Source organism: Callithrix jacchus, chromosome Y (genome assembly GCF_049354715.1).
Source record: "Callithrix jacchus isolate 240 chromosome Y, calJac240_pri, whole genome shotgun sequence".
In the NCBI taxonomy this organism is placed as follows: domain Eukaryota; kingdom Metazoa; phylum Chordata; class Mammalia; order Primates; family Cebidae; genus Callithrix; species Callithrix jacchus.
Window position 1 is genome coordinate 7,576,813 of NC_133525.1, and position 13,611 is coordinate 7,590,423.

General features: G+C 37.5%; 1 protein-coding gene across 1 annotated transcript in view; it reads left to right on the forward strand.

Annotated features, from left to right (window-relative positions):
* Nucleotides 1-13,611, forward strand: part of LOC100390990 (THO complex subunit 2-like) — a 129,955-nt gene that overhangs the window by 15,201 nt on the left and 101,143 nt on the right. The window contains exons 2-3 of the mRNA XM_054251608.2: nucleotides 3,113-3,171; nucleotides 12,329-12,420. Coding sequence (XP_054107583.2) covers nucleotides 3,113-3,171; nucleotides 12,329-12,420 — 151 coding nt within the window. The remainder of the gene's footprint in view (nucleotides 1-3,112; nucleotides 3,172-12,328; nucleotides 12,421-13,611) is intronic.

Consider the following 13,611-nt stretch of genomic DNA (forward strand, 5'->3'; position numbering starts at 1 on the left):
TCTCAAACTCCTGATGTTGTGATCTGCCCGCCTCGGCCTCCCAAAGTGCTGGGATTACAGGCGTGAGCCACTGTGCCTAGCCGGTAAATGATCCTTTTAATATGCTGTTAAATTCTGTTTGCTGGTGTTTGTTGAGGATATTTTCATCTGTGTTTATAAGATACATTGACTTGTAATTTTCTTTTTTTGTAACGCTTTTGTCTGGCTCTGGTATCGTGGTATAGTAGCCTCTTAAATTCCTTTTCTTTTTTTTCTGTGTAATTTGTTGTAATATTTTCTCTTTTTCTAATGTTATTTGAATTTTTTCTTTATTAAATGTCTAGCTAGAGATTTGTCAGTTTTGTAGTTCCTTTTTAAAAAAACACCAACTCTTAATTTTGATTTTTTTTTTTTTCCTTTTCTTCATTTCATCATTGTTTTTAAATTGAGATAAGGTCTCACTTTGTCACCCGGGCTGGAGTGCAGTGGCGCTATCTTGGCTCACTGCAGCCTTGACCTCCTTGTCTCAAGTGATCCTCCCACCTGAGCTCCCCAAGTAGCTGGGACTACAGGCATGGGCCACCATGCCTGGCTAAGTTTTTGTATTTTTTTTGTAGAGACAGGGTTTCACTATGTTGCCCAGGCTGGTCTTGAATTCCTGAGCTCAAGTGATCTGCCAGCTTTGGCCTGTAAAGTGCTAGGATTACAAGTGTGAGCCACCATGCCCAGACGATTTTTGTTTTGTTTTGTTTTGTTTTTTAATTTTTTATTTCAGTTGTTTCTGACCTAATCTTTGTTATTTCCTTCCTTCTATTAATTTTGGACTGTGTTCTTCTTTTTCTACTTCCTTGAAGTTTTGAGGTAGGCAGTTTATTTGAGATTTAAAAAAATAAGGTGTTTATAGGTCAAGCTCAGTGGCTCACACCTGTATTCCTAGAACTGTGCGGGGCTAAGGTGGACAGATTGCTTGAGCTCAGGAGTTCAAGACCAGCCTGGGTAACATGGTGAAACCCTGTCTCTCCAAATACAAAATTAGCTGGACATGGGACATGTACCTGTGGTCCTAGCTACTGGGGTATGGGGGTGGGGGGACCGCTGAGGCTGAGGTGGGACGATCACTTGAGCCTAGAAGATTGAGGCTGCAGTGAGCCAGGATTTTGCCATTGGAGTCCAGCTTGGGTGATAGAATGAGATACTATGTCCAAAAAAAGAAAAAAAAAAAGCATTTATTGCTATAAATTTCCTCTTTTGAACTGCTTTTGCTGCATCTCATATATTTTGGTATTTGTGTTTTCATTTTCATTTATCTCAGGATATTTTTGAATTTCCTTTTTGATTTTGTTCTTTGATTCTTTGGTTGTTCAAGAATGTGTTTAATGTCCACATAATTGTGAACCTTCCAATTTTCCTTCTGGTACTGATATCTAGTTTTATTCTCTTCTGTTTGGAATATTTTCCAATCTTTTAAAATTTGTTATTATTTTGTGATCTAATGATCAGAAGGTTAGATCACATGTTAGAGCCTGGAAAATGGTTTGTGTGTGCTTGAGAAGAATGTAGTCTCCTTATCTTGGGTCACATGTTTTATATATATATATATATATGTCTGTTAAATCCATTTGGCTTGTGGTATTATTCAAGTCTTCTGTTTCCTTATTAACCTTTGTCTGGATAGTCTATGGAAAGCAGTATATTGAAATTTCCTACGTTACTGTGTTGGTGTCCATTTTTTTCTTCAGCTCTGTCACATATATTCATACACTTTTGTACTCTGATGTGGTATGTGTATATATGTATAATTGTTATATTTTCAGAGTGTATTCGTCTAATATAAGCATAGCCACCCCTGTTCTCTCTCGGCTAACATTTGAATGGAGTATCTTTTTTCATCCTTTCACTTTCAGCCTATCTGTGTCCTTAAATCTAAAACTAGTTTCTTGTAGACAGCATACAGCTTTTTTGACAAAACCAGCTCATCTTAAAAAAAAAAAAATCAGTTTAGCCGGGTGCAGTGGCTCATGCCTGTAATTCCAGCAGTTAGGAAGGCCAGGGTTGGTGGATCACCTGAGGTCAGGAGGTCGAGACCAGCCTGACCAACACTGAGAAACCCCCTCTCTACTAAAAATACAAAATCAGCCAGGTGTGGCAGTGCATGCCTGTAGTCCCAGCTACTGGGGAGGCTAAGGCAGGAGAATCACTTGAACCTGGGAGGTGGAGGTTGTGGTGAGCCGAGATTGGGCCATTGCACTCCAGCCTGGGCAATAAGAGCTAAACTTCATGTTAAAAAAGAAAAAAAAAAAACAGCAAAAAACAAAGAGACAAAACAAACCAATTTAGATACTTTGTCTTTTGACATGGAGTTAAGAGCTTACATTTAAGGTACTTAGTGATAGGAAAGGGCTTACTACTGCTGCCATTTTGTTAATTGTTTTTCTGTTTTGGAGCTCTTCTGTTCTTTTCCTCTTTTGCCCTCTTCTTTTATATTTTATTATATTTTTCTATTTTTTCTTGCAATTTGTTCAAGAGATTGGGTCACTCTCTATTAGATTTTCCCGTAGTTTGAATTTTGGTGATTGTATCCCTATGGTATCTCTTAATATATACCCCTGTGAACTTTTTCTGTAAATTGTTAGTTGTATCTAGATGGCTTGATCAGATTTTGATTGGTGTTTCCCTACCCACAAGACAACTTCATAGGTGGGTGATGCTTTCTTTTCTTTTCTTCTTCTTCTTCTTCTTTTTTTTTTTTTTTTTTGGTGAGATAAGGTCTCACTCTGCTGGAATTGCAGGCGTGAGCCACCGTATCTAGCCTGCGTGGTGTTTTCTTTCTCAGAATCTGGAGGCACGTAATGTTTCATAGTCTATTTTTGTAATGTGAGTAGCCATTGGTAGATGCCTAGATTCTTTAATTAGGGATCTTAAAATGGTGATATTCTAATTGCATAATTCCTTCTTTTTTACTACAGAGATATTTCTAATCTTCTATGGGTTACCCAGTGGTACAGTTAGTATATGAAAGGCAGGATAAATGCTTGATTATTTTTTTTTATTTGTCAGTTGATATAATTTGCTCTGTAAGAAGCATCTCTTGTTAGGGTGGAAATTGAAACACATATTTTCTATTTTGTTTTAGTTTGCATTTATGTCGGATCCTCAGTGAAAATAAAAGCCTTGATAGTTCGACATACAGAGGTAAGATTTTTAAAAGTATCTTAGCTATCGTTTTTGGCTTGATTACAGTTGGTAACTATCCTGGTTTCTAGTCATTGTTAGGTATGAAAACAAAAGGTATATAGTTCATTTTAAATGAAGGTTTTACGTGGTTATATTAGAGTCAGGATTAAGATTGTAGTTATGTTAAGACTATATCTCTTACTGTACCAATGTTATTTGATGTGCATTATATTGAGATTATATTGCTTGACTTATGTAATTAGGACTTGGTATATTTAGCTAAATTTCAGCAGTTGTTAGCTGTATCAATCATAAATATGAGAGAAAAGATAGCATGGAAAGAAAAATTGTTCTGATCTTGTTTGCGCTAGAAAATTTCCAGAAACTGAGGTTCAGTGTTTTTACTAAAGCTGGTTATGTTTCGGTGTCGTCTGGGGATCTTGTTAAAGGCAGTTGTCATGAAAAACATTCACACAAAGGAATTGTTTGTTGCATTTCACAAATACGATTTATTAAATAAAATACTTGTAATTAAACAGGACGTCTTACAATTTTCCAGTAACTTTAGTTTTAAAGGACTTTACTATTAACATTTTATTAATTTAAAATTAGACCTGTGGATTTGTCAAAGAGGGCCAAAACTAAAAGCAATTGTGTCTAATAAGTGTAAAGCATTTACATTTGTAGTATTGTGAGGGGTAAAACCCACAGTGTATTTTTAAATTATAAAATATGTTTTTATAACCCATATTCTATTTGAAGCCTAAAATCATTAGATAAAATTAATTATGATCATTTAAAATATGCATTTGTGAATAGAATGTAAAGAATAGAATTATATATATATATATATATATACACACACACATATATATGTATATAAAAATGTGTGTGTGTTTTATTTTTCTTCTACCCAAAATTAATTATGACTTTCATAAGAGAGGAGATATATATGTGTGTATATATATATATATTTTTTTTTTTTTTTTTTTGGAGACAGGGCCTCTTTCTGTTGCCCAGACTGGAATGCAGTGGTGTAATCATAGCTCACTGCAGCCTTAAACTCCTGGGCTCAAGCGTTCCTCCCACCTCAGACTCCCAGGTAGCTGGGACTGCAAGTGTGCAACACTGCTCCTTGCTTTTTTTTGATTTTTGCTTTTTTTGTTTTCAAGGCGGAGTTTTACTCTTGTTGCCGAGGCTGGAGTGCAATGGTATGGTCTCGGCTCACTGCAACCTCTGCCTCCTGGGTTCAAGCAGTTCTCCTCCCTCAGCCTCCTGAGTAGCTGGGAATACAGGCATGTGCCACCACGCCTAGCTAATTTTGTATTTTTAGTCGAGACAGGGTTTCACCACGTTGGTCAGGCTGGTCTTTAACTCCTGATCTCAGGTGATCTGCCCACCTCTGCCTCCCAAAGTGCTGGGATTACAGGTGTGAGCCACCATGCCTGGTCTTACTTTGTAAATTTATTTTTTGTAGAAATGAGGGGTCTTGCTATATTGCCCAGGCTGGTCTCATACTCTTGGTCTCAAGCAATCCTTTCACCTCTGGCTCCCAAAGTGTTGGGATGACTGTCATGAGCCACCTTGCACAGCTGAGGATAGACTTTTTAAAGAACATTTGGGCTGGGTGCGGTAGCTCACACCTATAATCCTAGCACTTTGGGTGGCTGAGGTGGGTGGATCACTCGAGATCAGGAGTATGAGACCAGACTGGCCAACATGGTGAAACTCCTTCTCTATTTAAAAAAAAAAAAAATTAGCTGGGTGTGGTGGCGTGCGTCTGTAATCCTAGCTACTCTGGAGGCTGAGGCCCGAATCGCTTGAACACAGGAGGCAGAGGTTGTAGTGAGCTGAGATCATGCCACTGCACTCCAGCCTGGATGACAGAGTGAGGCCTTGTCTCAAAAAAAGAACATTTTGATGTGTGTGTGGAAAGTGGTTTTTTGTTGTTGTTGTTAAACAAATGAAAAAAGCATTTTTCACCCTGTCATATGGGGAAGACCTGTTTTAAGAGTTAACATTCCTAGCCTGCCATTCCCCAGATTATTTTCTTGTTCATCCTGCTTATAAAATTGCATTATCACTCAAAATATTTTTGAGATTGATAGACAGTAATGTATTCTTGTTGAAGTTAGTTGACTGTCAGAAGTGTAAGAATGTACAAAAAGACTCATTTCTAAAAATACTGGGGTACTTTATCTTTTTTCTTCCCCATGTTTAAAATCGGCTTTTAACATCTCAGTTAACTTTGATCTTGTTTGATAGAAACATTAGGTGGATAAAATAGAAGAATTCTCAATAAACGATAGTGTAGTGTAACAGTTTGACTCTGGAACTTTAATAACTATTAGATTATTGTTTATTTTCATGGTTCTGATTCACATATGAAACAAGAAATAGTTATAAGTGTGGCCTTACTGGCTAAATTGCCAGTGCTCTCCTTCTCTTACCCTTGCCTGCTTCCTTAACACATATAGTCCTTGACTGATCTCTGTTAACAGTCAGGCTTTGGTTTGAGGGCCTCAGTTTGTTGTCCTAGCAGGAAACTGACTGTCGTCATTTCTTCAGAACCTTTTCTGTCTTAGGGGTTTGAGTTTGGTCATTGTTCCTCTGACCTTTCTGTTTCTGCCCCTTCCCTTGAATTAATTTCATTTCAGGCAGGCCGTTTCCCTTGCACACATTGCTTCTCCTTGTTTTTTTTTTTTTTTTTTTTTTTTTTTTAAATAAATCACCTTTCCCTGACCCCGGCCACTACCAATGAAACAATATTGCAATGATGGCTAATAAACATGAGTAATTGGGGTACAGTGTGATATTTTCATATGTGTATATCATGTGTAATGATCAAATTAGTGTAATTACTGAATTACCTCAAGCATTTATCATTTGTGTTGGGAAAATTCAAAATCCCTTCTAGCTCTTTGAACATAAACAGTACATTATTGTTAAAATAAAAAACATGAGTCGTACTAGTGATATTAGATATAACCAAGAACTGGTGTCTTCAACAATCAAACACTGCAAAAACTAAGAATCCCTACCTTCTAGTAGCTATTCTTAAAACTGCTCTTTCTGAAGTGTTAGCATTAACATAAAATATTTTATTGAATTTTTTGTGGATAACTATAAGGGTTGTAAGTTTTCCTTCTTATTGTAAATGTGAATTAAAATTTTTCACCTAGGCCGGGCCCAGTGGCTCCGGCCTGTAATCCCAGCACTTTGGGAGGCCGAGGCGGGTGGATCATGAGGTCAAGAGATCGAGACCATCCTGGTCAACATGGTGAAACACCCCATCTCTACTAAAAATACAAAAAATTAGCTGGGCACGGTGGCGCGTGCCTGTAATCCCAGCTACTCAGGAGGCTGAGGCAGGAGAATTGCCTGATCCCAGGAGGCGGAGGTTGCGGTGAGCCGAGATCCCGCCATTGCACTCCAGCCTGGGTAACAAGAGCGAAACTCCGTCTCAAAAAAAACATTTTTTTTCACCTGCAATATAGATTTTACAGGTTTCTATGGAACTAGTATGATAGTTTTAAACCATAGGTAGTGTTTATCGATGGATAAAACACAATAGGAATTCCTAACCATTTTTAAATAGGCATTTAAAAAACTCGTGAATTAGGCTAGGTGTTGTGGTTCACACCTTTAATCCCAGGACTTTGGGAGGCCGAAGTGGGCGGATCATTTGAGGTTAGGGGTTCAAGACCAGCCTGGCCAACATGGTGAAACCCCGTCTCTACCAAAAATATAAAAATTAGCTGGGCGTGGTGGCAGATGCCTGTAATTGCAGCTACTCGGGAGGCTGAGGCTGGAGAATCACATGAACCTAGGAGGCAGAAGATGCAGTGAGCCAAGGTCGCGTGACTGTACTCCAGCGTGGGGAGTGAGACTCTGTCTCAAAATAAAATAAAAAAAGAAAACTTTTGACTTGGGGACTGTCTTTGCTGCTGTGTGGATTACAGTGTGATCGTTTTAATGTCATTTGAGTGTCAGCAAAATGACCCAGGCCACTTGTTCTCTATTTTAATCTCCTTCTGTGATTAAGATTAGACTTCCTTGGTCCCCTATGAGTACCAGAGGACATACTCTCATGGGACCTTAGTTTTAGATAATTGGCTATTTTGTTCTTCTAAGTGATTCCTTTTTAAAAACAACAACAACAACAAAACAACAAAAAACCTTAGTTGTCTGGATAATTTTAAGTAAGTATTATTTGTTGTTTGCCGTAAAGCATTTTATTCATGGAAATACAAAGCATGAAGTTGACCTCTGTTTCCTGCTATACCAAAAAATACAATTTTTTTCCTTGGTCCCCTATGAGTACCAGAGAACATACTCTCATGGGACCTTAGTTTTAGATAATTGGCTATTTTGTTCTTCTAAGTGATTGCTTTTTAAGAACAAACAACAACAACAACAACAACAAAACTTAGTTGTCTGGATAATTTTAAATAAGTATTATTTGTTGTTTGTTGTAAAACATTTTATTCAGGGAAATACAAAGCACGAAGTTGACCTCTTATTCCTGCCATACCAAAAGAGATAAATTTTTCCTTTGTTTTTATATTGCTTATTTATTCAAAAGCACAGCAAGGCCAGGCATGGTGGCTCATGCTTATAATCTCAGCACTTTGGGAGGCTGAGATGGGTGAATCACCTGAGGTCGGGACTTCGAGACCAGCCTGACCAACATGGTGAAACCCTGTCTCTATTAAAAAAAATAAAAAAAGAAAAAGCACAATGAAGGTATAGTTGTGAAGGGGGCAGAATATATTTCATAATGAATTCTTCATAAAGAATTGGAGTAATCTGACTACGTTTCCTTAGCAAATACTTTATTGAACAAGTTCATTTTACTGCAAAATAGTGTTTTCATTAAGGGGGGATTTATATACATTTTGATTTCTATGAATGTTCCTGATTGTGGGCAGTAGTCATAGCAGGGGAGAAGTTTATATTTTTTGAGATTGTCGTGTAGTTACAACTCATTGCTGCTTTGATCTCCTGGGTTCAAGTTCCTGCCTCAGCATCCCAAGTAGCTGGCACAACAGTTGCACCGCCACCACACCTGGCTAATTGTTTTTGTTTTTAAGAGATGAGGTCTCCCTATGTTGCCCAGGCTGGTTTCAAACTCCTAGGTGCAAGCCATCGTCCTGCCTTGGCCCCACAAAGTGCTGGAATTACAGATGTGAGCCACTGAGCCTGGCTGAAAAGATTTTTTAAGTATTTGATTTTTTAACTTGCTGTTTTCTTCTGAAAACAGTTTGATTCTGCTCAAAAGGAGGTTATAAACAGACTTTATTTTACATCAGCATCTTTAAAGCTTCTTGTTTCCCTACTTTTCATGATTGGAAGGAGGTAAATTTTAGTATATGGGACTAAAAAAAAAGATGACCAGAAGGTGTTCACCTGACCACTAACTACCCCCTCCAAAACCAAAAAATACTTCTTCAGGAAAGGGGGCTGTGGTGATTAATAGTGAATGAGGTTATATGTGCTTGACAGTTATCATAGGACAGCCATTTTATACATGTATATATAGATGTATTTTTTGTTTGATTTTTATGGGACAAAGAGATTTAGATTTGGGGAGAAATTTCTCTGACAGTAGGATATGGTTAAAACTCAGTACTATGTTTACTGCTCCTCTTTATCTGGTGTCAGTATCGCCCTGGGATTGAATTGAGTATATATCTGAAGTCTACTGGTGAGGAAAATGATTAGTTTAAATTCACTTGCTAGACTTCATTGAAAATAATTATAGAGAGTAGAGTAGCATGAAAAAAAATGCTTTTAAAAGTGTTTTGGGGAAATCAGAATACTCTATGATGTGCATAGCAAGTTTAAATATGTAAAATCTGAGAGAGAGATCCAAGATGCCTTATTTCTAGCAGCTCAGGATTGTAGCTCCCAGTGAAAGCGCAGAGAACGAGAGGATGCCACGCTTTCAGATGAAATTTTGTTGCTCACAGACCAGGAGATTCCCAGTGGAGGAGCCCCATGGGTCGCCAGCGTGACTCTTGTGGCCGGCGTGGTGGTTCTTGGTGCAGAGTAAACGGGACTGGCTCCCCTTTTTGGTTGACGTTTGGAGCTCTGGGAAGGCAGAGTTGCCTATTCAGCTGATTGAAAAAGGGACTCAAGAAGGAAGCCAGACCAGAGATTCCCGGGCAGAAAAGCACCATGAATCTTTTCTTTTCTTTTTTCTTTTTCTTTTTCTTTCTTTTTTTTTTTTTTTTTTTGAGACAGAATTTGGCTCTTGTTACCCAGGCTGGAGTGCAATGGCACGATCTTGGCTCATCACAACCTCTGCCTCCTGTGTTCAGGCAATTCTCCTGCCTCAGCCTCCTGAGTAGCTGGGATTACGGGCACGCGCCACCATGCCCAGCTAATTTTTTGTATTTTTAGTAGAGACGGGTTTCACCATGTTGACCAGGATGGTCTCGATCCCTTGACCTCGTGATCCACCTGCCTCGGCCTCCCACAGTGCTGGGATTACAGGCTTGAGCCACTGCACCTGGCCAAAGCACCACGAATCTTAATGCCGCTGTTTTAGCTGGCGCAGTGGGTTGCTCAGATTCCGGTGCTGGGAATCAACAAGTTGGACGTCCACTCAGAGACCTAATTTGAAAGTCCGTAATTACAAAGACGACAGGTGGATAAATTTACAACGATGGGAAGAAACCAGCGTTAAAAAGGCTGAGAATCCCCAACATCAGAATGCCTCTGCCTTTACAGGGGAATCACAGTTCCTCATCAACAAGGGAACAAGGCCTGATGGAGAACGAGTGCGTTCCATGAACAGATTTAGGCTTCAGAAGGTGGATAATAAGAAACTACTGTGAGTTAAAAAAGAACATGTTCTAGCCCAATGTAAAGAAACTAACAACCTTGAAAACAGGTTTGATGTAATCCTGTTTTCAAGGTTGGGAATAGACAATCTAGAGAGGAATATAAGTGAATCGATGAAACTGAAGAATACAATACGAGAACTCTGTGAAGTATGCACAGGTTTAACAGTCGAACTAAGCAGAAGAAAGGATATCAGAGGTTGAAGACCAACTTAATGAAATGAAATGAGAAGACAAGATTAGAGAAGAAAGAGTAAAAAGGAATGAGCAAAGTCTCCAAGAAATATGGGACTATGTGAAAAGACCTAATTTACGTTTGATAGGTATACCTGAATGTCATGAAGAGCATGAATCCAAGCTGGAAAATATTCTTCAGGATATTATTCAGGAAAACTTTCCTAACCTAGTAAGGTAGGACAGTACTCAACTCCAGGTAATACAGAGAACACCACAAAGATATTCCTCAAGTAGAGCAACCCCAAGACACATAATTGTTAGATTCACCAGGGTTGAAATAAAGGAGAAAACTCCAAGGGCAGCTAGAGAGAAAGGTCAGGTTACCCATAAAGGGAAGCCTATCAGACTCACAGCAGATCTCTGAGCTGAAACCCTACAAACTAGAAGAGAGTGGGGGCCAATATTCAATATCCTCAAAGAAAAGAATTTTCAGCCCAGAATCTCATATCCAGCCAAATTAAGCTTTGTAAATGAAGGAAGAATAAAACTTTTCACAAGCAAGCACTCAGAGATTTTTATCAACACCAGGCCTGCTTCACAAGAGCTTCTGAAAGAAGCACTATACACAGAAAGGAACAACCAGTGTCAGTCATCCCAAAAACTTACCAAAAGGTAAAGAGTATCTCCATAATGAAGAATCTATATGCACTAATGGGCAAAATAGCCAGCTAGCATTAAATGACAATATTGAAACTTAGAAATATCGATATTAATCCTAAATTTAAATGGATTAAATGCCCCAATCAAAGACACAGACCGGCAAATTGAATAAAAAGTCAAAACCCATCGGTTCGCTGTATCCAGATCCATCTCTTAAGCAAGGACACACAAAGACTCAAAGGATTGGTGGAAGACTTACCACTCAGATGGAGAGCCAAAAAAACCCCCCAAAAAACAGGAGTTGTAACTTTCGTCTCTGACAAAATAGACTTCAGTAGTAACAAAGACTAGAAGAAACAAAGAAGGAAGGACGTTACATAATGGTAAAAGGATCAATGCAACAACAGGAGTCAGTGATCATAAATATATATGCACCCAATACATAAGATAAGTTCTTAATGACTTATAGAGAGACTTGGACTCCTGCATAATAAAAGCGGGAGACTTTGACACCACATTGTTAATATTCGGTGGATCAACGGGATAGAAAATTAACAGGGACATCTATGATTTGAACTCAGACCTGGAACAAGTAAACTCGGTGAATATTTATAGAATTCTTCACCCCAGGTCCACAGAACATACATTTTTCTCAGTATCACATTACACCTATTTTGAAAGTGACCACATAATTGGAAGTAAATCACTCTTCAGCATTTGCATAGCATTTCACAGACTTAAATGAAATATTGGTTGGCTGTTTGTTATTTTCTTCCCTTATTCCTTCCTGTCTCCACTGTTAAGCACAATTATCGGCATAAAAGAGGTTTTTAACACCTATTTTTAGATTGTATTCCAGCCTGGGCAATACAGCAAGACTCCTGTTCTCTCTCCCCCTTTCTTTTTCTTTCTTAAGAAAAGAAAGAAAGAAAGAAAGATAGAAGGGGTGTCAAAATCGGTAAAGAGGAAGTCAAACTGTCACTTTTTGTTGGTGATATTATTATATATCTAGAAAACCCTAAAGACTCCTCCAAAAAAAGAAAACAAAACAAAAAATAAGACAAAACAGGAAAGCATGACCATGCTATTAAGATGATGACTTTCATTCCAGCTAAAAGTCAATTCATTCTCCCACCCCCTTTCCTTTTTCAAACAAGTCTGAGGATTTCACCTTCTTTCCTTTCCGCTATTCAGCTCCTTCCACCCACTCCATAAAAAGAAAAAAAAATTATGTAAAATCTGTAGATGCCCAGAAAAAATTGGAAAGGAATGCTCAACCTGTGGTTATAGTAGTGGAGGGATGGTTAATATTTTTCTAACCTTTTAATTTTGTGTTTTTGTGAAAATAAAAGAAGTGCTAGAGAAAAAGCACTAGAAATACATTTTTAATTATTGATGTTTATAATAATTCTGAGTAGTAGGAAATATGTAGATTTGTTTTTCATGTTCAAGAGATTGTATCTTTATATTATTTCTCTTATGTTCAACAGATTTCCAGCAAGCTCTCTATGAATTGTCATATCATGTAATTAAAGGAAATCTAAAGCATGAACAGGCATCTAATGTTCTTAATGACATTAGTGTAAGTATATAATACATATATTTTAAGATTTGTTATGTATCTTTTTGCTTTGACACAAAGATCCCTGAAGTGCATAGCTTTTATTTTATTCAAAATTACAGTAGTAGATGGATTTTTTGTTTTTTTGGTAGATGGACTTTTACATTTTTTCTTTTTTTTTTTTTTTCCCCTCGAAACTATGGAAGGGAGAAGCGGATGTTTTAAGGTAATATTGGTAAGCCATTTCTGCCAGAGAGGAAGGAATGCAGATAGTTTACTCTCTTTATGTGGTTGTTAGTAAAGTAGGAAATATCAGGTAAGCTGGCAGGGAAAAAAAAAAAAGCCTCTGCTTTAATCAAATTAAGGTATCTTTAATTAAAAACGCTACTCTAAAAAAGTAATTTGGCTAAAATATTTTTCTCCCAATACAGTATAATAAGCCATTTTTTTTGTTTGTAGTTATGTTTAGAAATTAAATATATTTTAAAAATTGAGGATTAAATTATTTTAAATTGTGGTTGCTTGACTCTAAGATTCAGTTGGTGCTAGTTTTCATCTTCTTATGGTTTAAAAAATATTAACTAGATTAAAAAAAAGCTTACATGGTTATTGTTTTTTACTCTTTCATTTATTGGAGAATTTAAGTTAGATTCACACCAAATATTCTTCATAGTGGTGTTTGGCTTTTCAACTGGAAGATGGGCTTTCAAATTTTAAACCAGCAGTTAAGCTTGAGATTTTTACGAGTGGTGTGCTGTTCTTTTATGCTTGTTTTTAAACTTGTATATAAATAAAATTATCTTGTGTGTGTGTGTATGTGTGTGTGTGTGTGTGTGTGTGTGTGTGTGTGTGTATCCATATATAATGATCTTGTATATAAACAGAATTCAGAATAGCTTTTGTAATAGGTTTTATTAAGGTGTGGGACCTGAAGCTTCTTGGTCTCAGTCTGAGCTTCTCTCACTGCGTTTCTTTAATTTTCCGTAGCCTTTTTTTCCCTTTTAGGGGAGGTAATATTTGTATTTTGTTTTGTTTTGTTTTGTTTTGTGCTTTCCCAGGGATAGTCTTAAGGAAATTGTAAGTTTAACTGTTGTGATTTTACACCCCATATTGGGGTGTATTTGAGCAGTAGGAATTCAATGAGTTTCACTTTTGTCTCTAAATTGTCTCCAGATGATAACAACAGCATTAGTTCATGTGGGAGTAGGTCTA